This window comes from Asterias amurensis, chromosome 11, assembly GCF_032118995.1.
Source record: "Asterias amurensis chromosome 11, ASM3211899v1".
NCBI classification, from domain to species: Eukaryota; Metazoa; Echinodermata; class Asteroidea; order Forcipulatida; family Asteriidae; genus Asterias; species Asterias amurensis.
The window spans coordinates 11899834-11927281 of record NC_092658.1 but is presented as its reverse complement, the minus strand read 5'-3'; the positions used below and the strand labels follow the sequence as shown (position 1 = coordinate 11927281).

General features: G+C 39.0%; 1 protein-coding gene across 2 annotated transcripts in view; it reads left to right on the top strand.

Moving 5' to 3' along the window:
- LOC139944682 (uncharacterized) overlaps nt 1–27448 on the top strand; it is a 95613-nt gene that overhangs the window by 37952 nt on the left and 30213 nt on the right. Inside the window, exon 3 of one of the 2 annotated variants that reach the window (XM_071941758.1) lies at nt 19390–19486. In XM_071941758.1, coding sequence (XP_071797859.1) covers nt 19390–19486 — 97 coding nt within the window. Of the gene's footprint in view, nt 1–19389; nt 19487–20151; nt 20792–27448 lie in introns of those variants that run through there. The other variant, XM_071941757.1, reaches the window with a different exon arrangement.

Genomic DNA, 27448 nt, shown 5'->3' with positions numbered 1-27448 from the left:
AATGGGATTGTAAATGGTTACCCCTTTTTCCCGGGATAGGCGTAACCTTGCGGGGTTGGGTTTCAGTGTCGGTCAGAGTGCATTATTTCCACTAAGATTTAGGGTTTTCCTCCCACATCTTGAAGTGATGTTTGTGTGTATAATGAATATCATACATGGGCTTTAATTCCTGATTGCTGGTAATTTTTTTAGGTTTAAAATATCAAATAAAATTTCAAAAAAAAAATGAAATTAAAAATTGAAACAAATAACAAGAGAGGTAACTATGAAAAGATGGATGCCACATAATTTAACAATAAAATGTAAAGAAATTTAAATTCAAAAGATAAATTTAAATTAACACAAAATCATAATAAGGGATTTGCCTCCGTTACCCGTTAGAGCAATCTGCGTATGAAAGTGTGTTTGTTTATTTGTTGTTTTTGTCAGGTTAAGCTGTTTGGAGCCAGCCTCAAAACCCATTAACTGTCAAAATATAGTTCTAGCTTGACCAAAATGGCAGAAACAATGAAGCCTCGGCGAGCATGTCCGGCTTATCCGGTCAAAGTGGGCGCCTGGTTTTTAAGCTCCGCCTCGCACAAGTTAAAGGCACTGGACATGATTGATAATTGCCAAAGACCATGCAGTATTCTCACTTGGTGTATCCCAACATGCATGAATAACAAACCTGTGAACATTAATTTGGGCTCAGTTGGTCATCGAACTTGTTTTAAGCTATCAACAGCTCTCCATTGCTCATTATCGAGTAAGTTTCAATGCTAATAATTATTTTGAGTAATTACCAGTGCCTTTAATTGTTTTACAAAGGGGTAGTTTAGTTAGGGACCTGCTTAGGATTCTATACAAACTCAGAAGCCTAATCATTAACAAGTCTTATCGTGCACTGTTGGGTCCGAGAAAGTCTCGTCCCCAGGGTCCATGCACTCTGGGGGGACGAGGCCGACTCACAGCTCACAACAGCAAACACGGGCGCGCTATAATTAAAACTTGTGAAGCCTGGCGCTGTGGGTTTAAGGAATTATGATTATTTCGATATTAATAACTGTCGTCTCAGAGTTCCGAGGCCTTGACGACCTAATGATCAGAGATGTCATGGCTTAAAACAACAAGGCTAACTGGGTCGGGATGATTAATGAAAATTCCGTCTATGTCCGTGAACACTTAGTCAGTAATTAGGAACTGAGAGCCGCCGTGTATAAAGTGCATTAGCCATTACGTTTCGCCGTGTGTAACATACTTTCATGTGGCTGATATTATATTTCCAGGCACCATATTTTAACTGTGTTGTTTTGTGGTGCCACGTTGTTTGGGACGTACGCAACATGTAGCATTTTAGAACATTCACACGTGTGTAACATACTACCATGTGGCTGATATGTTATTTCCAAGCACCATGTTCTGATCAGCAGTGTGTGGGTTCGAGACCCAGACGCGACACTCTTGTGTCCTTAAGCAAGAAAATTTAATCATAGCTTCGTCCTTTGGATGGGACGTAAAACCGTTGGTCCCGTGTGTTGTGTAACGCACCTAAAATACCCCAATGATAAGTTTCCACTGATCTCAGGGCGCTGTTTGGGTATTTCGACGTCACTGGGTAACCCAAACACAATACGCTTAAAAGATCTATAACTGAAACGAATTTGAAAATTGGCCGCGTAATTCTTAAGATATGGTCCCACTTCCGGTTGACACGGAAGTAAAAGTCAACATGGCGTCACCATAACCAAAGTTCTATCTTCAATCTTCACTATATTGCAAAATTGCTGGACATTCCGTTAGTCTCATTGTTTTATTTCTGGCAATCAATCAATACATCAATTAAAAAGAGGAGTGTTACTCAACATGTTGTTCATTCGAGACAACATTCTTTAAGTGTCTATCTTGGTATGACACTGCTCTAGAATTGTAAAGGATCGTTGAATCGAATCCCACCTGAGTAATTTCCTTGTATTTTTCACAGAACTCGGGAAAGTACTGAGTATATACAGTGCTAATACTATGGGTATTCAAACCAAAATGATTGTTCTTCGAACATGAATAGACCCTATAGTATGTTCATCAAACATGTCGATCTAGCCACAATATTATTAGCTAAATTTCCCCATCTGCTACCGTTCAGATGATAGGCTCATCGGCTTAACACGTGCGTCGTCATGTGCCACACCATTGGTCAGTCCGTGACCCCGTGACCTTTATTTGTTTCCCGCCATGAACCGTTAAAGTCAGCTCTCAGTAGTGTCAAGACAGCCTCACCTGACGTGTCAGCGAGAATTAATTTCCAGCCAAATCCAATCTAAGGGAATCCTCGCGGCCTGTGGGGTCTCGCTTCACCGAGCCCGGGCCGGGTAGCAATCGTATCGCTCCAGTGCCCGGTAACCTCTCACCAATTCACCCGGGACTTCTAGCGCGGTGCCCGCCTCGCGGTATGTTGCACCATGGACACTGCTGATGACCAGTGATTTTGTTAGGGTTAGGGGTAGGGACGAGTCCCAGGCCGCAAGATGGAAATGCGGATGGGGTAAGGGTAAGGGTTAGTAGTTAGGGTCAGGGTTGGGGTAAGGGTTAGGGTTATGTATACTATTATTAGGGTTAGGGTCAAAGAACAAAATAATAATGTAAAGAACAAAATAATGCACAGACTGTGGGCTCGAGGTTGAAATCTCACGGGAGAAGTCAAGGTCCTTTTTTTTCTTCTCCTCGACAGTTCATTTTCCTAACACTGCTCATTTTTGTTTTATTGGTAGTTTGCGGGGGCCGCTCAAGCGAAACGCGCCCCATTCAATTATTAAGATGCGATGCTAATGATAATGAGATGAGTTTTCGTAATAACATCCATTCTTGGCTTGTTTATTGGTCGTTATTCGCGATTGTGTTGACAAATCTTGTGTTGAAATGTCTACCGAGGGCATGATACTTTAGGATCAATACTTTAAAGGTAATTCAATCCTGCGGGCTGGGCCCAATTTAATAGAGCTGCTTAAGCAGGAAATATTGCAGGATGAGGATAATAGTCACAACTTGCACTTCGTACGTAGTTTGGCTGGTTACCTTGTTTTGGTAAGCGTAAGTTTATTTATGCTTAGCTACTTTTTGTGCTAAAGCAATTCGTATGAAATTGGTCACTGCGCTTACCAGAACTCTTTATATAGGGGGTATCTCATTTTCAATGCATAATATATTCTTTCACAATATACCAGCGAAAAACTCTTTTTGCCGCGCTAATTTCGGTACAGATTTCCACACACGATAGAATCCATTGACTCAGACAGTAGGCAATTGCAACTTGACGCGGCGTCATCTTGAAACCATCGCTCCTAACGACACTGCACTCTTACTCCGACCAAAAAGTCGCTAATGCATCCATTATGCGCAACCCACACTTGGATTGGACGGACCTCAGACAAAAGATAGTTCCATACAACGCGCTTTATACAACGACCTTTTAAAGTATCCATTGTGTGCACTTCGATATCTGACAAACTTGAAGACAAATTAAAGTGGTAACTTGTTTTTGAGAAATATGGTAAGTTATAATCTAAAGGTCAATCAAATTAAAGTGCATGTTAACCTTCTAGAGAAATGTTTCCGCTTTTGTTTCCTTCCAGAGATATGTTTTTCAATTCAGGATTATTATGTTCAAATTTATTTACACTGGACCGCAGACCAGTGGAATTATTTACACTGGGTCGCTGACCAGTGGCCAGTGTTTTTACAGTTGGGCCAGTAAAGTCATGACCAAACAAGTCCAGTTGCCTTTTTGTTTTTCAATAATTGAACACAATAGTTTTGTTGCCATTTTGCATCCTTTTACTTTAATATCATCTAACAAAAACCTCATGAACCCTGTAAGACGAGTAAGATGTATTATATTCTCTTCGCATTGCTTTTATACAAATCAAATCAAACTAAGGTTTATGTTAACGGCACTGGACAATATTGGTAATTACAAGATAACTCATTGGCTTAAAAAACTTAGTTTACGAGAAATGTAGAGCTGTTGATAGTATAGAACAATGGGTCGTATGAATAAAAAGTAGTATTTACTGACAAGTACTAGCAAAAAGTAAAAGCATAAACTTCCAAGTAGAAGCATTCAGTAAAAGCATCTTCTAAATTCCATATGAATAAACCTATTCTTTTACTGCAAAGTATTCACTTAATGCTTTGGAGTAAATACTTCTGATATACCATGGCTGAATGGCTCTTAACAAAAGGTTTCCTTTGTATTACAACTCCCATTCACGTCTACGTACGCACTCACACACACAGCCAAAGCAGCATTTGGTTTAACAGAAACATAGAAATCTTCAAGTCAGCCATGAGGGTTTTATTCTGACAACATTTTGATGAAGACGACTCATCTGGACACACAGAATAAAAACGTTCTATTGAAATGCATTATTTTATGAACAATAAGCCTTAATGATCGAGGCATTCATTTCTGAGTTGAACAAATTCTTTATATCTTTTTAAAAAGCTTACTGTAATGATACATAACGGGTTTTTTTACAAACGGTTTTATTTTATCCTCAGCATATTTAAACAAGTTTGATTAAAAGCAGTTTGAGTTTGTGAGTATTGTTCTGTTGTGAAACACTGTGTATGTGTCTATTTAATATTTCAGTGATGTCTTTCCTTTGGACTAAAACATTTATCCTGTGAGGAACATTCATAAACACTGTCATTTCTTCGGACGAGCCTTTTACTTCTGTGCCCAAGGTAGCTCTGGAGCTACCTTGAAAAATCACTAGTATTTACTTGCATTTTGTAGTATATTCTCCGTTTTATTCATATGGAAGTAAGTAAGTGCTAAAATTAAAAGAATTTACTTTTTGGTAAAAGTAGATACTTTTAGCATTTTAGTAAATACTTTTAAGTAACAGTTTTTACTTCCTTTTATTCATATGGATGGTAGTAAATACTTGAAATTTTCAAGTAAAAGTAAGTACTACTTTTTATTCATACGACCCATTGTGAGAAGCGGCCCCTCTGAAGTAACAAAAGGTAATTTCTCACTCAAATTTAAAAGACTTCAGGCCTGAACCCTTTTATATAGGTATCTGAAAGCACAAAAATTGTGCGACAAAAAGTGTTTTTCACAAAAACTTACTGCCATTTTTGTTGAAATCTTCACACGTGTGCATTGTTGGACGGTGTTTATTGACAAGAAAAGGCTGTTAACCAATATTATTCCTCTGATGAGAAAGAGGGTAAGTAACCTTTGAGATCATTATTTTCTATAAAAAAAAGGGAACCATAATTATGTAATTATAAGCTCACTTTCTTCAAAACACCGCAATTAACGGTTTGTATGGCCTCTGTCTGGCACCCCGAACAAAATTACAAAATTGAGAGACCTCTAACATGGGGCTAGATCGCTTAGTTGGTAGAGCACCGGCCATTGATCCGGAGGTTGTTGGTTCGAGTCCCACTCTAGTAACTTTGTCTTTGTTCAAAATGTTACAAAGTATCACAATATTAGCATTGATTGCCTGCAAAGGGGGACTTTCGATAGGCAAGGGTGGCAGCAGGCTTACCAGGTAAATCCATTGTTCTTGGGAAAGAACGCATGCTCAGGATTACTTAGGGTGCGTTCGTTTAGCTTCCCTGGGTCGACCCCGGTGTGTGGTGGGTTTTTTTTTCCAGGACGAACGTGGGTAATTATCTGCACACGTTCGTCCTGGGAAAAAAACCGCCACACACCGGGGTCGACCCAGGGAAGCTAAACGAACGCACCCAGTAGCAATGGAAGTTGACCTGGTAAGTTTGCTGCCACCTAGCGTTTCAATGTACCCCATTGTTGACCCATTGTTTTCCTTTGTGATATAAATCAATTGACCTATTGTCCCTTTTGTTATGTCCTCGGTTTGAACATCTCTACAAGTCCAAACAGCTCTGTGTTGCAGTCTGTGGACATTCCTTTTTCTATACACAAAATCCTAAAACAAAAACACTATGTGGACGTGTTAGTTCACATAGTGTTTCAAAACCCTGCCTTATGTGGAGGTCTTTTAGTTTCATGTCCCAAATGAAATTGAATCCTTAACAGACATGAAAGAAAAAGCGAACGATAGTACTGATATTCCCCAAAAACATTTACCAACGATGTATTGTTAGTTTCTTCTAACAACGATTTCTCGTTTAACATTTGCAATGTGTCGTGTAACTAGACAAAGATTCACAACTAAACAATATCTTAAAGTGGCAGCTCAACACTTCATTCTTTTATGGAGGTTGTAAAAATCCTCCCATGTTATAATCGTCAAGGAAAGATGACGAGAGAAAAAAAAACGTCTATGCCATTACCAAACACGTTTAGTTTGTTTTCCCCTCCATGATTTCAACTCCGTCAAAGCACCTTTCTCCTATAACTCAATACTTTCATGGTTTCTGAGTTCCCTCCTGCCCGGAGTTTCGTTCCTAATTTAATCACAAACGCTTTTACCGCACTAGCCACATTTTCAATAACACAATCAAGATGTCAAATTTGCGGATTCGCTCCCGTTGAATTTGTACGGCCAAACTGAATTCTTCCTTTGTAGAATCTTTAAGGCGTGCATTTTTAATTCCTTGGTGGATTGGCCCGTCGACACTCATGAACATAGTTCCAACTTGAAAGGATTTATTAGAGAGAGGTTTTATTTTGAAGGACATGTTTTTATCTTGTATCAAAGCGCTTTGTGCAAACTAAGTTACCCCTTCCATGGGATTCCTTCTTAACTTGGACAGAGTAGTCCAAATACAATTACTTTGGAGACGACCGTTTTTCATCTTACATGCCATGGTCACTTTACTGATAAAAGGGTAGACTTAAAACGCGGACAGCTGTGCAAAATTACCGTTACACCTTACTTTGCTCGGTTTAAATTGTAATTTCATTAACTGAAGTATATATTTCTTAGATGTTGTTGCAAAGACATTGAGCCAAAATTGTCTTTATTTGTGGAAGTGCTATCAAACCGTTAACTGTGCCTTTTCTGTGGTTTAGTGTGGCTTTTCTATGTGAAATAGTAGACACAAAATTTCGTTATTTGTAGAAGTGCTATCAAACCATTAACTGTGCCTGTTCTGTGGTTTATTGTAGCTTTTCTATGTGAAATAGTAGGCACAAAATTTCGTTATTTGTAGAAGTGCTATCGAACCGTTAGCTGTGCCTTTTCTGTGGTTTATTTTGGCCTTTCTATGTAAAATAGTAGACATTATGTATAGCAGTTTAATGAAGTGTTATGTTATCAAAACCACGGATTCGTCCTGTGCTCCGGTTATTTATAAAAACGTGCGACTGTGTAAAGCCGGACTTAAACCGGAGCCTATGCCTTATCCGGAATCTTAACCGGAACCTAAGCTGGGGCTTGTGTCTAAGCCAGAGCTTGTGCCTAACCCGGAACCTAAACCGGTGCCTATGCCTAATCCGGAACCTATCTCTCATGCCAACCAAGCAACCGTGCTTATGGTGCTTTGTTCACTTAATTTTGAAGGTCCAATGCCTTACTGACAGTCACATATTATTCTTATCCATACAACGTTCGATAAAACAACTACACATTATAAATTGACAAACCACAAAAAACAGGGTTCACGAAACATGCCCCACTTATACTGGTATTGATTCATTATCTCAACCTAGCGAGCCTCCCTTTTTGTTTAGTTCATACTCAATGTTTAATGGCATGTGCCTTGCTGACAGTCACATTATTCTTATCCTCACAACTTTGTTTTTTTAGTTCACATTTCCCAAGGTCTGCAGACATGTGCCTAACAGACAGTTGCCCATGCCTATTATTATCATTCATGCAAAATTAAATCCAAAGTATACACTGACAATCCGTCAAAGGAGCTAAAGTTGCAGCACTGTTGGTTTTATCTCGCTTTGTGTGGGATTCCCAATATCTTTTCACTTGAGTCCTACACGTTCAAGTGAAGAGGTTAAGACCATGCAATACGCCCGTTCGCAGGATTTGTCGTTATTCATGAGGAATACAACGGTGAATGTACGGACAATTAAATGTTAGGTCGAACGTTGTGCACGCCACATTAGACCCAGACGACTGACGGGGAAAAAATGGATTTGTTTGTGAGAATAACTCGGTCAGTAATAATGCGTCAACATGACCACGGGAAGGACAAAACTAATGTTGACGTTTCGCATTGATGCAAAACAAACAATGAGGGACACAACAAACGCAAAATCAATGTGGTTGTTTTGTTCCAAATAAAAACAGATAAACAATATTTTCTATAATAATAACAATAAATAAATACGAGAGGGGGGAGTGGAATCTTGCTGAATCCCATGCTGATAGCACGCAAGTGTTGTTCTTGTTTTCCTTACGGCTCACCGGGCTACCGGAAAGCTATGGGAAAGCCCGCTGTTCTGGCCCGGTCAGCCGGGCGCAGTCTCACGTGGGAATCGGGAGGTGTTTATTGTCAGTGCGCGCGTTATGGGCGGACCAAGCATTGATCCTTGTGGGATACATCTAACATCAACAAAAGGATATGCGCTCAGCCATAGTGTTTGTATATGTGGGGCGCACGCCTAGTTGTTATCACTATCTGTTGACAGTTTAATATTGAAACTTAATTGTGATTGAAAGCGTGTAACAAAAATAGAGCGAGATGAACACTAATAGTCACTTTGTATGGTTTGATTGATTTAAACATTTGTTTTTGGGGCAATATAATTATACGGGGTGAGTTTGATGCCCTCGGATAACCTTTCTTTACCCCCCCCCCCCCCGAAATTTGATGGAGAATAAAACAAACTTTTTGTCAGTGTCCTGTCGTACGTCTGATCACAAAGATATACGTGTGATTCTTTATGGGGTTAGTTGGATTGATTTTTAAAACATAATTTTTACATTATATCATCACATTTTACATTATATCATTATGTGATGCTGCAAATTCTTATCCTAGGTCAGTTCACGTAACATGTGCGCCTATAATTACCCAATATGAATTGAGCTGTTATTTTATCAATTCATTAATCTTTGGGTTAATTTGGTTATTCTTAATCTGAATTCACAATGACTAGATGTGTCTTTATAGTAACAATATGTTGATTTGTGCATTTCATTCAATAGACGTTAAACCATTGTTTGTGTGGGAGAGATTTGATGTTGCCAGTTTGGTGTTTCTATCTCCTTTTGGACGGTTCGCAAGAGTTTCCTCGTTAATAAAGTCTTCTATACACTGAGCTGAAACGAATTTGCCTAAAGCCCCTGACAAATTGGTAAACATATAATTCCTATTCGTTTTAGTAGCGCTCTCCCTCCCTAAAAACAACACACTGCGCTAGTTCCCGAAATTTCACACCACATTTAAAATGTTGAATCTGCCACGAGCTTTTGAAACAAATAATTGTGATATTATTTTATCTTTTCATTCATATTTGATTTTCCATTAAGTAAAGGAGCTTAAAGGATTTTGAAATATACATTGCCTTGCCACTGCAGGCCTGAAAAATCAGTAGCATGGATTTCCAATCCACAAGTTCAGTAATATAGGTTTAATTTCCCCTTGAAAAAATACATTTGCATTTGCGAGCGAGGAACGAAAATAATGGAATTAAGTCGCAGTATCTAATGGAGAGTGACTCAAAAGCATTTTATATCCAGATTATGCAGGGCGAGTGACGTCATTGCTTGGATAAACCAGGCGCTTTGCCAAGGGATTTAAGGTGGGGGATGGCGGTGCTGTTTTATGCAGGAGCCTCCCCTATTGCCACGCTGTGCTTTCAAATCAACCTACCGTTGACTTACTGTTGTAATTGTATTGTGAAGGTTTTTTCTTCTATACTGTACAATGTCATTTCAACGTGAATCTTTCTCCTCCCACGGGGCGAATCGGGGAGACTAATGGGCCCATCTAATATCATTTGCTTCGATTTCTTGTCGCTGATTTCTTGCTCATCCCTTTTTTCCCTTTCTTCAAGTCGAGGGGAAAATTCCAAAGTGATGCGAACAACTGACAACGGCTTTGCATGTAATGAAATTATCTAGGCAGAAATCCGCACGGTGATGAAATATTAATCAAATTTCTCTTCGATATATCCGTGCCCGGGCACAATGGATGCAGTACCCGGTGATTCACCACGCCGCTCCCGCTAAAGCCCCCGTCCGCACCGAGGGAGTGCTTGAAAAGAAAAATTCAATTTTAAAGGAAATGACATTTGTCCGGGCAGCCTAATTGATATTAGCCCTCCTAAAGTGGATTTGAACGGCACAGGTATAGTGTAATCAGGGAGAGAAAATGCGTAGCCCTTGGGCGATGTGTTTTCCACGCTGGCTGGTTAGTGATAAGCTGTTGAAGGAGCCGGGGGCTGTGCGCCTTATCTACCCCGGTGAAGACGAGCTTGTTATCCGCGGCACAAACTACCGATCCCGGCAGCTAGAGACAAATCCATTAAATTACCGAAATGTCAGTATTTTCGCAAAAAGCGGCATGTCCAGCGAGAGTGATTCTATTTAGTCATCCCCCACTTAACGGGTAATAGTTTTTATTGCGACGGGATATGTGCTTTATATATCTGAGCATGTTGTATATTTATATATCCGCACGGGAGTCATTTACCTGAAAGACAAAGCAAAACCTGAGTAGAATTGTAAACATCCATCCTACTATTTTAAATCACAACCTTTTAGAATTTGTTTTTTAGAAATATCTTCCCTAAAATGAAGCTGAATATCGGTGCATGTTTTTACAAAAAAAAACTTGTCTTCTGGTTTCATAGCATATTCATTTCAAGACATTTATCTCCATACCAACAAGTAATACAAATAATAGTAACAAAGAACAGTATTGAGGAGAATTGGAAATGGGGGCAAAACGAGAAAAGCCACAGCTTTTGGCCCAGACAAACAAAAACACATATGGACTTACAATGAGAGTAGAGCTTTTTATAGTCAGAATTTTTATGAATATTTTTCCCCAGTAGGTTTTAAACCTTCAAAGCATTAAAAGTGTCACGTTAAAACATAGACCATGTCTAAGATTTCCGTACGGGTTAGTATATGATTGTCATAAATAAACAGTAAAGCTGTATTGTGTTTTTAACTGCTTCGTCTGGACAAAACTAAACACTAATCTAACTCGAATTATTAACGTTGTTGCAGATAGTCTTAACATTGGCTCTATCTAGCGTTGCCTAATCATAAAACCATCCAATATTGAACAAATACTATATTTATTAATTGATAAATAGAAAGTCTCTAATTGGTGAATGACTTATCCATAAGCCAAAGTAAAGACTATTTCAAATAATGTGTTTTGTCTATCTTGTTGTTTTTCTTGTTTTTGTTGGTTTCTTTTACTGTTTTTTTTCTTTCTTTTTTTCTGTTTGTTTGTTTGTTTGTTTGTTTGTTTGTTTGTTTGTTTGTTTGTTTGTTTGTTTTTGTTTTTGTGGTCGTCATCGTCGTTGTTGTGCTATAATGCTGTTATTGCTGTTGTGATTGTTGTTGTTGTGTTGCTGATGCTGATCGTCTTTTGTTGTTGCGTTATTTTTATTCAAATTAACAATTGTCGTGTCTAACAGGCTTCATTAGATTTCATGTAATTTTTTTTTTATTGATTGTGTTCTTACACTCGGATGGTATAATAGAGAGATGCACTGAAGGCATTTAAAAAATAACATTATGTTTGTACACGGTTAAAGTGCAGAAAGAATATACATTTTTATTAAGAAAATAGTTTCACGAATTGTGAACAATATTTTCAGGCAAGCCCTTGAAAGTGATTGTATATTATGTAGACTTTCTTCAAGCTGTCTTCAATTAGGCAGTGCATTTCTCCATCAGATCCATTCATCTGAAATCACCTCCCACCTATATTCCAAACATTATCAGTATTGACTTTAGTATAGTTGCGGCCATCAGTTCATGAACGAACAAGACACATCAATCTAGCCCATCATCATGTTTCATACAGCTTTCATTATCTTCGTATACACCCAAAGGATGTGTGATACTTCGAGGTCTTGCTAAAGTTGAATGACTTTTTATGTACAGATGATTAGATATCCGTGACGTCATTTTTTTTTCTTTTAACGAGGAACCCAGAGGATCTTGAAAATCGCCGTGGATGCTCTCAAAGAATGGGTTTTAAATACAAATAAAATTCATTCAATATTATTAACGGAACGTCCAGGATTTGTCTTGATCTTATTTCTGTTTTTTTTTTTTTTTTTTTCTTTACATTTATGTTGTCTATACTTCTCTTTATTTAACACCGAAAGGAATAAGAAAAACTACACACAATTTCATCCAAATGAAGTTGTCCTGTTTTTCTGGAAACACATGAGCATTTTACTATTTTTATGGTTTGGGGCAGGGATGTTGAAACTGTTTTTGTCGGTCCTAACTTCTTTAAGTCAAAAGGAATATTTTTGAGGGGCAAAATGCGAGTCGTTTCCTTTATTTATTAATTGATAGTTTGTATTAACAAGCATAACTACAGCCTACATTTAATGAAAGTAAACACAAGCATTGTACAAACTCCAATGGTCTGCCGGCGGCCATATTGGATCCCAGCTAAAGTGCATCACGACCAGCTATTTTTAGTCTGGTGAACGTGACGTCAATCATGTTTGTATTTTTTCTCTGGTGAGTCCGTCAGGGCTTCTGACTGAATTACGGCAATCTTTGTTTGAGAAGTGTAGATTGGCAATGTTCAAAATATAAATCACATACTATTTAAATTACACCTTTTCATAATAACGCGACTGTCGCCGTCGTCGTCGTCGTTGCTGTTGTTGTTGATATTGCTGCTGCTTTTTCTGTTGAACTTGTTGTTTATTGTTTTTGTTGTGTTCTTGTTGACGTCGTTGTTGGTGCTCTTGTTGTTGTCGTTAGTCTCAATCTCGGTTTTGTTTTGTCCTTGATTTTTTTTCTTGATCTTTCCGTTCTTTATGAGTAACATCATTACAGTGTATTAGAAACATATTATTGACACAATTAGCAAAATAACTCACAGGAAAATAACCATTGATATTCCCAGAACACGTGACGTTATCAATTAATTGAAATATTAAACTACCGTACATCAATACACGCGAGGAGGTTCAGCTTCTGCTGTGCAACTATCTATACCTGCATGTGAGTGTGACAGAAAAAAAAAAAAAAAGTTCAACCAAATTCAATTGCAGCGAAGCCAGATGCGATTTGTTGTTGATATCGAACACAAATCTAGCTTTTCTGGCACGGCCCGCCATCAGCAAAGATGTACCGTGAGTTGTTAATTTAATCGACGGGAGCACAGCATTGAATATACATGTATCGTTTGTTTCACTCTCCAAAGACTTAAACAGGCGAGATTACCTCGACGTCTTGTTGTACACTGTAACTGGCATTTCCTTGCCCCATTAGAAACCTGGCACATCATCTGGGCACGTTTCGATGCGTTTCCTTAATGAAAAGTTTATTAAGGGTTCAGCGGGCTCTCGGTGTTGTGTGGAAACATGCAGTCAGCCGGCAATTATACCCTTTAAAGCAAGCTAGCACTACGCAGGAAATTTCTGTAAAAAAAGGGACAGAAATTGGCAATACATCACCAGAGTCCATTATAATAAGGTAAAAAAGGACAGAAAATAACCCAAAACAAAGCGAGAAGTTCGTTGAATGTTGTGAAATTATTTTAAAGTACATTATTGATTTTTACAGGTTTTTTTTTTTATTAAGGAAAGAACTTTAACAAAAAATAAGACCAGATGATCAAGTTAGTGATACATAACTGACCGACCACGGCTCAAGTTTTAATTTCTTTAAGCAGAGAGTGGGGCAAGGGGATGCCCCCACCCCCAGAAACCTTATAACCTCCTCACCTCCTGTCCCCGTTAGATTGACAACCATCAACATTAATGGTTAGTTTCGTAGAAAGCCCCTCCCCCACCCCAACTTTGGCTTTGCCCCTCCCCCAGTGCCAGTAATACACCTCTGCCCGTCTACTGCTCAAAAAAGGAGATATTTCACCGATAAATTGTATAAACTTCAAAATCAGCAAGCTCTCAGGTTAAAAGTTAAACAATTATGTTTTTTCCCTTATCAATCATGTTCAATACTTATTCCCGACAACCACTGCGATTTTAAGACCACGCCAAAAGATCGGCACCCATATTAGGGTGGCACCAAAGCCCTTACCCACTCGCCCCCCCCCCCCCCCTACAGCTGGGGGGGGGGGGGGGGGCACGAGGCCAAACTTCATCGATTTATCATCTTGTATCAGCCTTCGCTGAAATGAAGTGATTGCAAACCATTACCACCGCGCTTATTAAATTCATCAGCGCCTATTAGGATACTAATTGAATGCATTAAGACAAAACAAACTGTTGATCGTCGTTTTAGATAAAACAAATACTTGAAACCGTTGGATGTGGCCTTGAGTGAGTTTGGATCCTCAGTTTAATCAATATCAAATAATTTTGCATTAATTAAAAAACCTCCCTTGTAGAGTCGGGTGCACAAGAGAATGAATAAATAATTATTAATAACGTAACAATTTGTGCAGGAGTAATGCGTGCGTAATTGAAAAACACTTAGTGCGGTATGCTTTCACTTAAACATCACGAGGGCTATTTTAGGCATGAAATTTGTTTAAGTTATTATTGTCTTTTAGTACATCTCAGTTCAAAGAATGTGAGTATTATTAAAGTATATTAATCATGCTATAAATGACCTCGGAGATTAAGATAGTGGACAGTGTTGCCCACGTAACATGTGACGTCACGTTTCCTAAAGAGCAGAGTAATACCATTGTAGGGTTTGGTACCTCTTGGCATCTCTACTCACTGTGAACAAAGATGCTTGTTAAAACAACCTGTAGAAGTTTCAGCCTCATAAGTCGTCACGTTTTTGAGAGAAAAAGCTGAACATAGGCGATGTTTTCGGGAGGGTCGTGCAGTATACTTGTAAATACGTACATGCTAATAAAATAATGTTCATCTCCTGACGCATACAGCGCGCGTACCGAGTATTTGCGATAAGGTCTATGCACAACTCTCAGCCAATGATAGGTATCCATTGACCTCAGTGGGGCGCTGTTTGGTCTAGTGACGTCATGCAAAGGATGTATTGATAATTATCACAACAGTTAAAATCCGTTTTTACCTGAATACATTTTTTGGGTCAAGTGGGACAGTCACCTTTCTTGTCCGTATTATTATTCAATCAGAATTAATTTTGAATATTTATTTTGATTATTGAATATCTGACTAATATGCTGGATTTAAAATTCAGCTTCATTCAAAATCAGAAAGCTTATGAAATATAATTTAAACAGAAATAATTTTGTTGCGCATGATAATTTTGTTTTTGTAAATAAACAGAATAATGTTATCTTTCGAGATCATTTGCGCACATCAGTTCCTTTGACGTATAATTCCGACATTTTAACATTCAAGTGAAATATTAACACTTATAACATACATATTGATTGAAACAGGCTATTTGTAACATACTTATTTTTCAAAATAAATAAAAATAAAAATAGAGTTAAATAATTCATATTTACGCATAACAGGCTTTTAGTAAGCATCAAGATCCGGAAAAACATTTTTCGAATTTGATACTTTTATAACCAAAATACTATATTATAGATTTACCGATTTCAACGTAATCCCCTTCGGATAATCTGATGGCTTAACATCTTTTGTTTAAGCCCAAAATGAATACTTTCAATTACTACCTAATTGCATCAAACAAAGCTTTGTCTGTTTCAACTTTTCGATTTCAATGTAATAAGGAAAACAAGACAACTGTTCTATAGGGAGTAAAACGCATTTCATAACAGACCCTTGTTTCGTTATAATGGCCGGGCTAGTAAAAAGTAATGTTGCTCGCCAAACACAAAACTAACTTTCCATTTCTCAATATAATTGTATTCACACCGTCATATCTAATTAATGGGTAATTTCGTGAGGAATATTACCTTATCCCGGTGGGTTTGATGCGTGTCGTTTGCACATAAATCTTTCAAAAAGCCAAAGTATTAAGTTTAGAAAATTCCTCAAAGCCGTGGAATACCAACAACTTTTTTAAAGTGTCCTAAAATGATGTTTCCCATTTGAAGATGAATCAATATCTCTTGTACTTTCCTTTGAATGCAAATTTGAGGTTGTACATTATGCAGGGCTTAGGGTGCTATATAAAAATGCATAGTCTTCCCGACGCAGGACGTCCCTAGTGGTTGGATTGTCGGCACTTAAAACCGATACTGCTGCAAAAAGCACGGCCTATTTAAAATCTTTGAGGGGAAGGTAAAATAAATAAATAAATAAAAAAGAAGTATAAAAAATAGTATAGCTCTTGTTGAAACCAGTGATAGAGCTTCGAACCGAAATTTAATCTTGAGAGCTTAGCGACGGACGCTGGGTAAAAACCTTCTCAAATTTGCTTCGTCTACCACTAATCCTTTGGAATAAACTTATTCGATGAAATCACTGGAACTATGAATCACTTAAATATTATTGCATTTATATTTAACAGATGAAATTGAATATGGTTTGATCGTGATCGTTTAAGGTGTCCTCCAAGGAGAGCGGGACATTTATATTTAAATTCCTAAACTTCCATGAACCTGGGAAGATAGGACTTTGTCTTGTGTATGACTTTGAGAAACGGTGTTATACTGTTTGGTATGTTTTGGATTCATCTTGGAAAAGAAAAGTTAAATTGTCCATTACGTTGTGAGAACTGTTGCTGATCTTTGTACTTTCATGATAATCAGTTCAAGTTGAAAGTAATACGGATTTCCAAGTATGCACGGTTGGTATATAAACAAAACAAAATAGTTCGTGGTTATTTTGAGTCTTTGACGCCGTTATCGAAACATACTTAAAACAAGAATAATTAGTGAGGTTCTTCAAAATTATGTTTCCTCCCCTCTGATACTTTTAGACGAAAGGTATACTGTATAGGTTGTCATGTAGAACTTTACAGTGTTGTAGTACTTGTACTAGAGTACTGCTCGACTATCGTGCCGGGAATCGTTGCCCCGATATTGGTCTCTGTTGCCATGTTCTTGACCTCTGTTGCCCTGTTTTTGGTCTCTGTCGCCTGAGAGTAACCTCTGTTGCCTTGATATTGCCCTCTGTTGCCCTGATATAGGTCGTGCTGCCCTGAACATGACCACTATTGCCCTGATATTGGTCTATGTTGCCATGTTCTTGACCTCTGTTGCCCAGTTTTTGGTCTCTGTTGCCCTGACAGTAACCTCTATTACCTTGATATTGCCCTCTGTTGCCCTGATATAGGCCGTGCTGCCCTGAACTTGACCACTATTGCCCTGCTTTTGGTCTCTGTTGCCCTGATCTTCACCTCTGTTGCCTGGTGTTTGGTCTCTGTCGCCTGAGAGTAACCTCTGTTGCCTTGATATTGCCCTCTGTTGCCCTGATATAGGTCGTGCTGCCCTGAACTTGACCACTATTGCCCTGATATTGGTCCATGTTGCCCTGATCTTCACCTCTGTTGCCCTGTTTTTGGTCTCTGTTGCCCTGAGAGTAACCTCTGTTGCCTTGATCTTCACCTCTGTTGCCCTGTTTTTGGTCTCTGTTGCCCTGAGAGTAACCTCTGTTGCCTTGATATTGCCCTCTGTTGCCCTGATATAGGTCGTGCTGCCCTGAACTTGACCACTATTGCCCTGATATTGGTCTATGTTGCCCTGATCTTCACCTCTGTTGCCCTGATGATATTTACCTCTGCTGCCCTGATATAGGTCGTGCTGCCCTGAACTTGACCACTATTGCCCTGATATTGGTCTATGTTGCCCTGATCTTCACCTCTGTTGCCCTGATGATATTTACCTCTGCTGCCCTGATAGTATAACCTTTGTTATCCTGATCTTGCCTCTGTTGCACTGATCTAGGACTTTTGCCCTTATATTGACCTCTGCTGCCCTTATCTTGCCTCTGTTACCCAGATCTTTGACATTGTGCCCGGATATTGCACTCTACTGGGTATAAATTAGTTTTGGTACTCATATAGCCAACAATACGCATAATTGACTAGAAAGTAACCATACTCGAGGTCATGTACTCGACACACGACTGAAAATGTACTCGGACTCGATCTTTAGTACTCATGGTCGTTGTCAAAATACGGTTGTCTAAATTCGTTTGCGTTATAAGCAACTATATTTATGTCATGTATATCAAATGAGCGCTGGAAACAGTAAAACTGAAGTTGTCTTTGATGTATTTATGTAACAAGCACACATTGACACATCGAAATCACTCAAAATAAAATGTGCTGATACCATGCTTTTAGCACTATAAATTCTCGTAAACGTTGAACTATTCGCCATACAGATCTGTACTTTGAGTTTAGTCCGATCCCCGGCGAGATGATTTTAAGGCGATTTTGTTCGGCCGGCATACTTCAAACCGTCGCGATGGTTACGGAGATCAGTGAAAAACACAGTGGGAAGGGAAGGCTATTGTTGTAAAATATCCATCCAGAATCACCCATACGCATTGGCAAAATTATTCACTTCAAGTGAAAAGTTCGTGATACCCTTCTAGATGGTTAAAGGAACAATACAGAATTAGTTTTGCTACAAAACATTTGCTGGCATTGTAAGCACTAAATGTAATCCACCACATACATAAACTTACAAACCTTAAGAATTTTGAGAGCGATCAGCCAACTGGGTCACGAGAAAATGGTGGAAAACCGATTACACATTTTGCATGACATCGATGCAAAAAGAAAAATTAATAAAACGCTCATGAGCGATAAACTCCAAACGAGAAACTAGACAACTTATTTCTCATCAAATATGACATTTCAGACATAAATATTTCATGGGATGTTTTCTACTATCATCATCATTAGGCCGTGTAAGTTTGATGTAAATTTGTAATATTCACGATTTTGTTTCTTACCAATTCTGTAACGTTCCTTTAAGATACCTTTGACCTGTGCAGGGAGCGTATAATGATTAATACGCCTGCGCAGCTCCAGAGGTCAAACGGTGTGACGGGTCGCAGCGCTTTCTGACGGCTCGTGACGTCAAACAAACAAAGTGAATTCCAACAACAGTTTTCCTTACTGCCCAATTTGCTTAAGTCATTCAGTATTAGAACTGTTGCTTGGCAAAATTTCTGTGTTAAGCAAAAATTGAGTGGGGCACCGGTCACAGTAATGCAAACTTAATGGCAAGTTTTATGTGCTTAGCAAGGGTTTTTTTTTGAATGAGCTCTCGATCTTGTCATGTTGACTATCACACACAAAAACACTGTGAACAATTTTGGCCGGTAACCTGTTTCTGTTAGGGCTTCATGTAACTGTGCATTGGCCATTTGGCGTCTATACATTTATTGTACTTGCAGGGAATGGCATGCATTATGCGTTATAATGACTGTATGCAGTTAATGTATTGATGTATCATTATTATTTGCAGCACCGTTACTTATTGCCACATCTCTTCGAATACCCCGAACTTGGACCAATTAGCTTCAAGGGGATGGATCGATCAACGAAGTGGCTTTTAATTGGAGGTGAGTACCAGTGACTTTTCATTGGTCATATTAAACGAAAAATGACACATTGCCACTACAGCACTTGGAATAGTAGTTATTTTGTTTTTATATAGATCACCACTAACATAAAGTAAATTTTACTGGAGTTTTAACATCCAATACTTCAATTAAATATGCACTATGTACTCCGGTCTTGGGCTTCGAACATATGTTAACATGACACGTCGGAATAATTAGAACATTTCACTTTCAGTGGCAAAGAGTTAATATTAATGAGTGAATGCATCAAAAGATTAATTTGTGAAATTGAGTGACACGTTGTAGGGATCATTAAATACCTCCCATCCCAACCAAGTATGTCCTTTAAAAACTGGTCACTGGTTGGTTGTTACTCTCTACGGGCTAATGGGTGGTGTAGCTCCAGTGTAGCTATGCCCTGAACACCCCACCGTTGACATGTGCATTGAGCCACCCCCCTCGTGGTTCATTGGCTGGCAATCATTTGATGTCACTTCCCCTTTCTCAGGGAAGAAACCACGGCGGCGCTCTAACCACATCACCGCTACTAAAACCATCTTCCATGCCTCGCCATCTCGTACGTACACACACGTTGCGACAACTCCTGCGTATAACTGTGCAGTCACTGCGGTACGTTTCAATCAGCCGAGCGATTAAACCCCTTAACAAAAGCAAGCAAGGACCCACCGCAGAACCAGCAAGCCGGTTTTGTATCCGTGTGTTTGTCAAGGGGGTTGTATACATGTACAAGGTACAAGCCTGCATACATAGTGAGAGAAGGGGGGAAGAGGTTCACTGATGAGAGAGACAGGGGCTTAATGATAACCAAAATACGCAGATTGCAATTATAGTGCAACCAGAATCCTCCATGGTGCAACACATTCAGGTTGATGTTTCCTGAAACAGTCATCCTCACTGGTCGAATAAAAAAAAATCAACTGAGACTCACTTAGGTCTATCTTAGGCGATATAAGCGCCTGGTACAGAGCTTCTTAAGTATTCACCAAACCCTCGTCACTTTGGAAAGCGGACGTCCAAACCCTACCCGTATGGATACATCTATTGTCGGGGGACAGTTCCCCCACAACTTAGGTCCGCTCGGACTTTACGCCTTCGGCTCACCGGGGCTCGGGTTCCATGCCTCCCGTGCCTTTGACTTCAGTCTACCCGTGTCGTCGGCGTCGTCTGGACCCTTCTCGCCGGACGGATTCTTGGGGAAGAGCTCGCAGCTCAGTGATGTATCGTCCTCGTGTGGATCCAGCATGTCGAAAGCAAAAGCCAGCCCGAGTGGAGACTCCATGCTAGGTATGTACTTTTATTTTTGAGTAATTGTTATGAAATCAAATGTTCACTTTTTTTTTTTTTACAATTTCATAGTTTTTACTCGCTGAATGTAGTTCAGTGACAGGCCTATTTTAAATCAGTTTTACTCAGATCAGTTCACATAATCAGGTTGCTTTCTCACTCGACGAAATAAAACAACGGTGCGTTGTTTCGAGTCCCCTTTGCATTTCACCAAACATAAACGAAAAGCCACTGTGTTGAATAAAGTACCTTTAATAAAACAGAAACTTCATAATAATGCTTTTCAAAATCGTGTGTGAATCCCCAATAAATTTCGACGCTTTGAAGGCTATTTTTCAAACCAACTTTTACATATCTACCATTTTCATAGAACCCACGTGTTAAATTCGATCCACTCGATCACTAAAGTCTCTTAAATATAAGGTTCAGAACCATATTTTTGTTTAAAGATTGGAACGAAAAGCACAGTTGGTCACGAGTACTAAACAGTGTTGGGGTGCCACATCTTATCCACACAAATTTCCCTTAAACGGTGAAAACTTACCCTTTAATCGTCCATACATTGGTTTTTTAGCAGCGGTTAAATTCAATCCCAGATCACACATCAATTTGCTTTTTCTGAAGACAACCACCGCATACTGACCGAAACGTTGTGTCGGTGACCACCGGTTCCTTTCAGAACCAACACTACTCAAGATATGCTCACATGTTACCGCAAACCTGTCTTATTTGGCTTCGACTTCTTGAAGTTTATACTATTGTCTTTAAAATAATATTATGTGCGGTTACAACAGTTAAGAACATTGGCCTTTTTCTGTTTATATCATATTTGAGAGTTGCAATACATCAGCAAGTTCATATTTCAAAAGAGTATCATATTCGCTGTAACTCTACACATAAATCACAAACCAATGATGAGATTGGTCTTCGAAAACTGTTGCTGCTTTACATTTGCAAGAAATTGACCCGTTAGGTAGGAAGAGAATTGCAACGACAAACATGGTTTAAAATATGATTATGGCAATCTTCGTAAACAATCCAACTGAAATGACTGGTGTAATACAGCTATAGGTCTAGGTGATATAAACGTACATCTTTGTAACTTTTATGCGCCAACACTGTGTAGAACAATTGACCGGAGCACATTATAATGTGTTATTGCGAATCAAGCCAGAACAATTAATCATAAAGTGTTTTAAATTTTGTTTTTCTTGTAAGTCTCTTACAGATCCGTATAGTTTAAAAGTGGGTTTTAATATTGTTGTTCAGAATGTATTAAAATCTGGATCAACCCTCAACTTATTATTGCAAGTTTTTAGTATCCTGCCACTGCACTTTTTCACTCATCTTGATACGAGTTTATTTCATAACGAATGAAAATGTGGTGGCAGGATACAGAAATGTTTCCATTATTATCAAGTTTATAAGCATTTCCTCCAATGCGTTTTGCGTTTATTTTACTAATGCAAACGCGCATATCTTTTACTAACTTTTTAACTACTCTCGCTTTCTGATCTACGGAGGTCCTCATCGACCCCGAAACTGATGATGTAATTTGGTGTGACTCAGGACTTTGCCTGCCAGTAATCCCACTTACTGCAGGCGAAATTACCCCAATCCCACTCTAAGACGACGTGCATTGTATTTGAGTGATTTCTTAATTCGATTGTCTTCAGTGGCGTTAGCGAGGGGGTTGGTTAAGCCAGCTCTATTTAATGACCCATGTCTCTGATTTGTTTGGGAATTAACATCGACAGAACTGTCTCTGACATTTTCAAAATGATTTTCATTTGAGAATTTGAAACACTGAAAAAGGTGAGAATTTGTGACATTGATTACTCCAAAGCTTAAACATGTGACTAAAATGTAAAAGCCTGATAGTTCACGGAGATAACGAAGGGAAGACAATCCTCAAGTTTTTGTATCATGACAATAAATAATTGTAATCTTAATCTTTGAAGCGTTCGCGAAAACCCACCTCATATGCGGATCTGGCTATAATAGCAAAGGAATAATGCTCTTTTTTCGCATTGGTCTTATTCCCTCCTTGGATCGTAGCCTGTGGATTTATAAAGATACATGTTAATGTGTAATCCTAACTTGATTACGTAGGTTTTCCCACTTGCGGTTCTCCTCCTACGACTGAAATGGTTTTAAAATCTCTCAAAGAAGAGTGCAATGTACTTAGATGGATACCTTCCGTTTTTGATTGTTGAAAATGTATAAATAAAACAAGATTTAGACTTGATTTTCCTTGATGCAGGTTGATTCAAAAATGACTTCTGGAGAAGTTTTGTGTGTATAGATTCACCAGAACCTTTAAAATGTATAATCGTGTTCATTTGTCCCTTCAAAATAATATTTAAAATATGAACAGATGCGTTCTGGTATGTCGTTGCTTGTTCTACAAAAATACGCTGGAATAATTTCAACAGAATGTTTTCGAAAGAAGATTTTGGTCTTTATTAAAACAAAAAATGGTTAGCTTAAATCTGAAAGCTGAATGATTATAGACAACTCATATAGACAAACCAGTGCATTCTGTAAGAGAAAGACTTTCGTATGACATTCAGCCAGTGTAGAAAAAGTGATCTTTAGGGACGGACAGCTCCAAATCACTCACAAATTAATTAATTTAATATAGGAGCATGAGCGCAATCATGAAAACACTTATTTAGTTGTTGAAAATATGACTACAGAATTTGATGGCTTTTGTACTGCTCATTTGAGTGATGCTGTTTAATACCGATTACTGCTACAGAAGACGGACATGAAATTACACTTTTAAAAAGCCCATGTTGTATCCACTTTAATGGAGTTGTGAAACCCACCCCTCATAAACCAGTTATGACATGTGCTGTTTAATCCCAGGAGAGAGCTGGGTGTTTTAGTACGTCTAACCATGTCTCATTAAGTGATCATTACGCACTACTTTAGAAACTTGAATAAAATTGGAGTGAACGTTTAGTTGGGCCACTCCAGTAAATCGGCCCTTGAATCATGATTTGAGTGTCATCGTAGGGTATTGGGGCTTGTACGTATAGGAAGAGAGAGTGGGAAATTGATTAGCGCATGTGTGTGTGTGTTGGAGACCAAATCTTGAGTACAGGGACACTGGCAAGAACAAAAGAAGTATCCATGCACACAGGGATGCATATTGGAGAAGGTGTGTGCCTCTTAGCAAGCAGGCAGTCATTGGTATTTACCCTATTCCTACTGATGGAACAACCCGAAACGAATACTATAAAAATTGAGTATAAACTGCAGATTCCCAATGGGTCTTTTGTTTCCCAAGTCTATCTCAAGTTTCATCTTTTTCCTTTACCATTGCCACACCACAGCTGGGGTTGAAAGTTGAAGGGGGGGGGGGGGTGAGACAAATGTGGAGTATATCTCAATAGGCGAAACGCGTGTGATGACTTCATGCGGTGAGAATTTGAGGGAGAACTTGGCTGACAGCCCCAGCTAATTGCAACCGTCTAGCGTTGCGAGGATCAGGCTGGCTGTTTTTAACCAACTTTAAGCCCGCGAGGTGCAGGGAGCTATAACATTGCGATGAGATGGGGCCTGTGTTACGATGCGTACAAAGCGCGACCGTTAGAGGAGAGAGACTACACAGATGATACAAGGGGTATGAAGGAGACAAACCGAAGACTTGTTTCCCCGGAAATTAATAGAAAAATGTGCCCGGAGGTCTGTTGGAGAAGCCCTCGCCTAGCCACCGTCAACCTAGCAATGACGAAGGGAAGGAATTGTCATATTAATTGAACCAAATCTGTAGCTTTCTGATACAATTTGTTTACTTTTGCCGCGGGGGGAGATGGCGTTTTCCGCTACCGTCGACGCAAAACTGCAATACGCCGAGCACTTGTGCATGGCAGCTATAAGAACTCCACACATTTTGACTTCGTGGGTTTTCTCCAAAATGAATGCATTGCCCGTTGATGGTCGGCCGCGATGCTTAAAGCCGCTTGCTACTTGTATGTGTAAGAAAGTCTGACATTTTGGGAGGTAAAGCATTACTCCGGGTGGATGCAACCATATGTCGTCAGTAGGGACCCCGGCTTTGAACTACACCCCTCTGGCATTCTTGTCTCACTCTCCCTACTCGCCCTGTAGCTTGTGTTCAGAGCGCTCCAAAACAACGAGAGCTCCATGCATATATTCCGGTGAGATTGTGTCCCGTGTAGCGCACGGTCACCCGAGGGGACGGGCCGGGGGACATAAAGCCATTCAGACCCCGTTGATGAAAATGCATGAAGGAGGGAGAAATCTCTCTGCTCTGTCACTATGAGGAAGTCCCAGGAATCATCAAGTATCCAATTTAGAAGACTGTTGAGAGAGGGAAAGTTGAGAGCCCCGTCCGTTTGCATTTAATCATCAGATTTCATTCCTCTGCAATGATTAGAATAAAATCACACATCCAAAGAACTGTAGGATTGTATCAAAGTATTGAGAAAGACAATTGCACCGTAACAGTAGTAACGAACAATGAGGCATTGTCCCAACTTCATTATAACACTTGTTAAAAAGCAATTGATTTTGTTGTTAAAGACGGTGTGAGGATGGTAGGTATAAATTTATTATTCAAGATTTACTTCACGGGGATGAGGTCGACTGCTCGGTGTCTGCTGCCCGGTTTTATTGCGCCTCCCTACGGCGGGTAAATCATCCCACGCCCGCTACAGTCGTCTTACATACGGAGACTAAACAAAGAGCTTCGTATCTATCCTGCGGCAGTTTGATTGTTTCGTTTTCCCCGCCTTAGTTTCTATTTTAATGTCGGCGCGTTAGTGGTCGTTGCTCTCTCCTCTTTGTAGCTTAGGTAACGAGAATTAACAACCCCCTAGATTGTCCACGCTCAAATCGGAGTTGTTCTCTTGGATTATCTGTGATAATTGCTTTGGAAAAGGCAAGTTTTACTTTCCTGACGTTTTCCATCAAAACATATGAAGATAAACAGCATTATGACTGACTCTCTCACAAACTTAAAAAAAAATAACGACAAAAAGAAGAAAAAAGACAACAACAGAAGAGATTGGTTTTCTTACATCAGACCCACCTCAGGCGAATGAAGATAAGTAAATATAGTAAAAAGTATGTTTTCATTGTGTTGTTGGAAATTAAATACTAAAAACGATATAAACATTAGCCAACGATAGCAAGCAATATGGTTTCCAGCTATCATTTCCGAGTAAAAGTTGTGCTTAAGGGTTAATTGTTCAGTGTTAACAAAATTTGTAAGTTTGTTGTCGGGGTGTTTGTTTGTTTGTTTGTTTGCTGATTTTGTTGTTGTTTTTGTTGTTTAAGTCATATACAGTTTTGTGATGCACTCAGATTTCCAAAGGATAAAGTCCTTATGAAAGTGGCAAACAAATTCCAAGTCTCACAACAAATGGATTTTTGCAAAAAGGTCAAATTCAAAGCCGTTTTGATTGAATATCATCGAAATTCAGCAATGAACTAAACAATTTCCTGTACATACCCATAATCTTTAAATTTAACGTCGATGCACGCTTTGGTTTGGGACACAATTCGCACTTGAAGAGTCAGGTAGACATTCAATTGGCATTATTTTAACACAACTAAATTTTGAGGGAAGAGACTTGGATATTATGAAATTATTTGAAAGTAATGTTTTTACAGAAATATGTGCCGTTGGATATTTTTTTAAGGAATCAGCCTCTTATACACGTATGTTGTATTATACAATAGTACAAAAGGTACTCTCTGTTTTCTTGACGATTAAACTGCGCAAGAAAAGCAATTTTCTGAATCTACAAAATGTTTGTTCCTTTTTTTTTATGAATGAACATTTGTCAGTATTCTATATTCGGCACAATTTAATGCCTGAAAACTCTTTTTTAATTTCCTGCGTTGAATTAGAAATGAAGATGTTAATAAATGACGACGTGCATACCGCTTGAGGGGGAAAAGCAAGTCACGTGACCGGTTGCCATGGGTTTTTATATCCCGAATCCCTGGTACCACGCACACTTCATGCAGGAGTCACCGACAATGCTTTTGGTTACCCGTTAGATATTTCGACATGTCTAAGAGAAGAAGAGCTTTAATGACACGGGAAAAAAACAATCAACACGTAATTACACGCAAATAGTCTTCAAGTCACCATGGCCGCTACTGCCATATTTTATTGATATTTGTTTACAGTGTTGCACCAGAGTTTATGAATTTATTTGACAGTTTTTCCAGGGTCGGTGGGGATGAATAGAATTTCAATAGTGATATACAAGGCAGACTAATTAGGCTGGTATTGTAATTTTGTTTTTTGGGAAGTGATAGAGAAACAACTAGCACAACTAACCACAGCGCACTAATGATGCCCGTATCAACAACTTCAAATCATTCCCTTTTTGCATGGTTCTGTCAAGTAGTTTCAAGATTATTCAGTGTCTAGCTTGTTTCTTACATGAAAAACAATCTTACTAATTATAAATTCGTATACGTGTACGAAAATGTTTTGCAGTTTTACGGTGTCTGCGTAACCATGGAGGTCTAATTCTACCTCCATGGCGTAACACAGCACATCACCCTAGATGTGGAGTTAACTTTGTTAATCTGTGGTAAGCACTGTGTGCCCAGTGCTTTCCGGCTGCTGTGGTGCTAACAATTAAAACAATCCACTTGCTGGGGTCG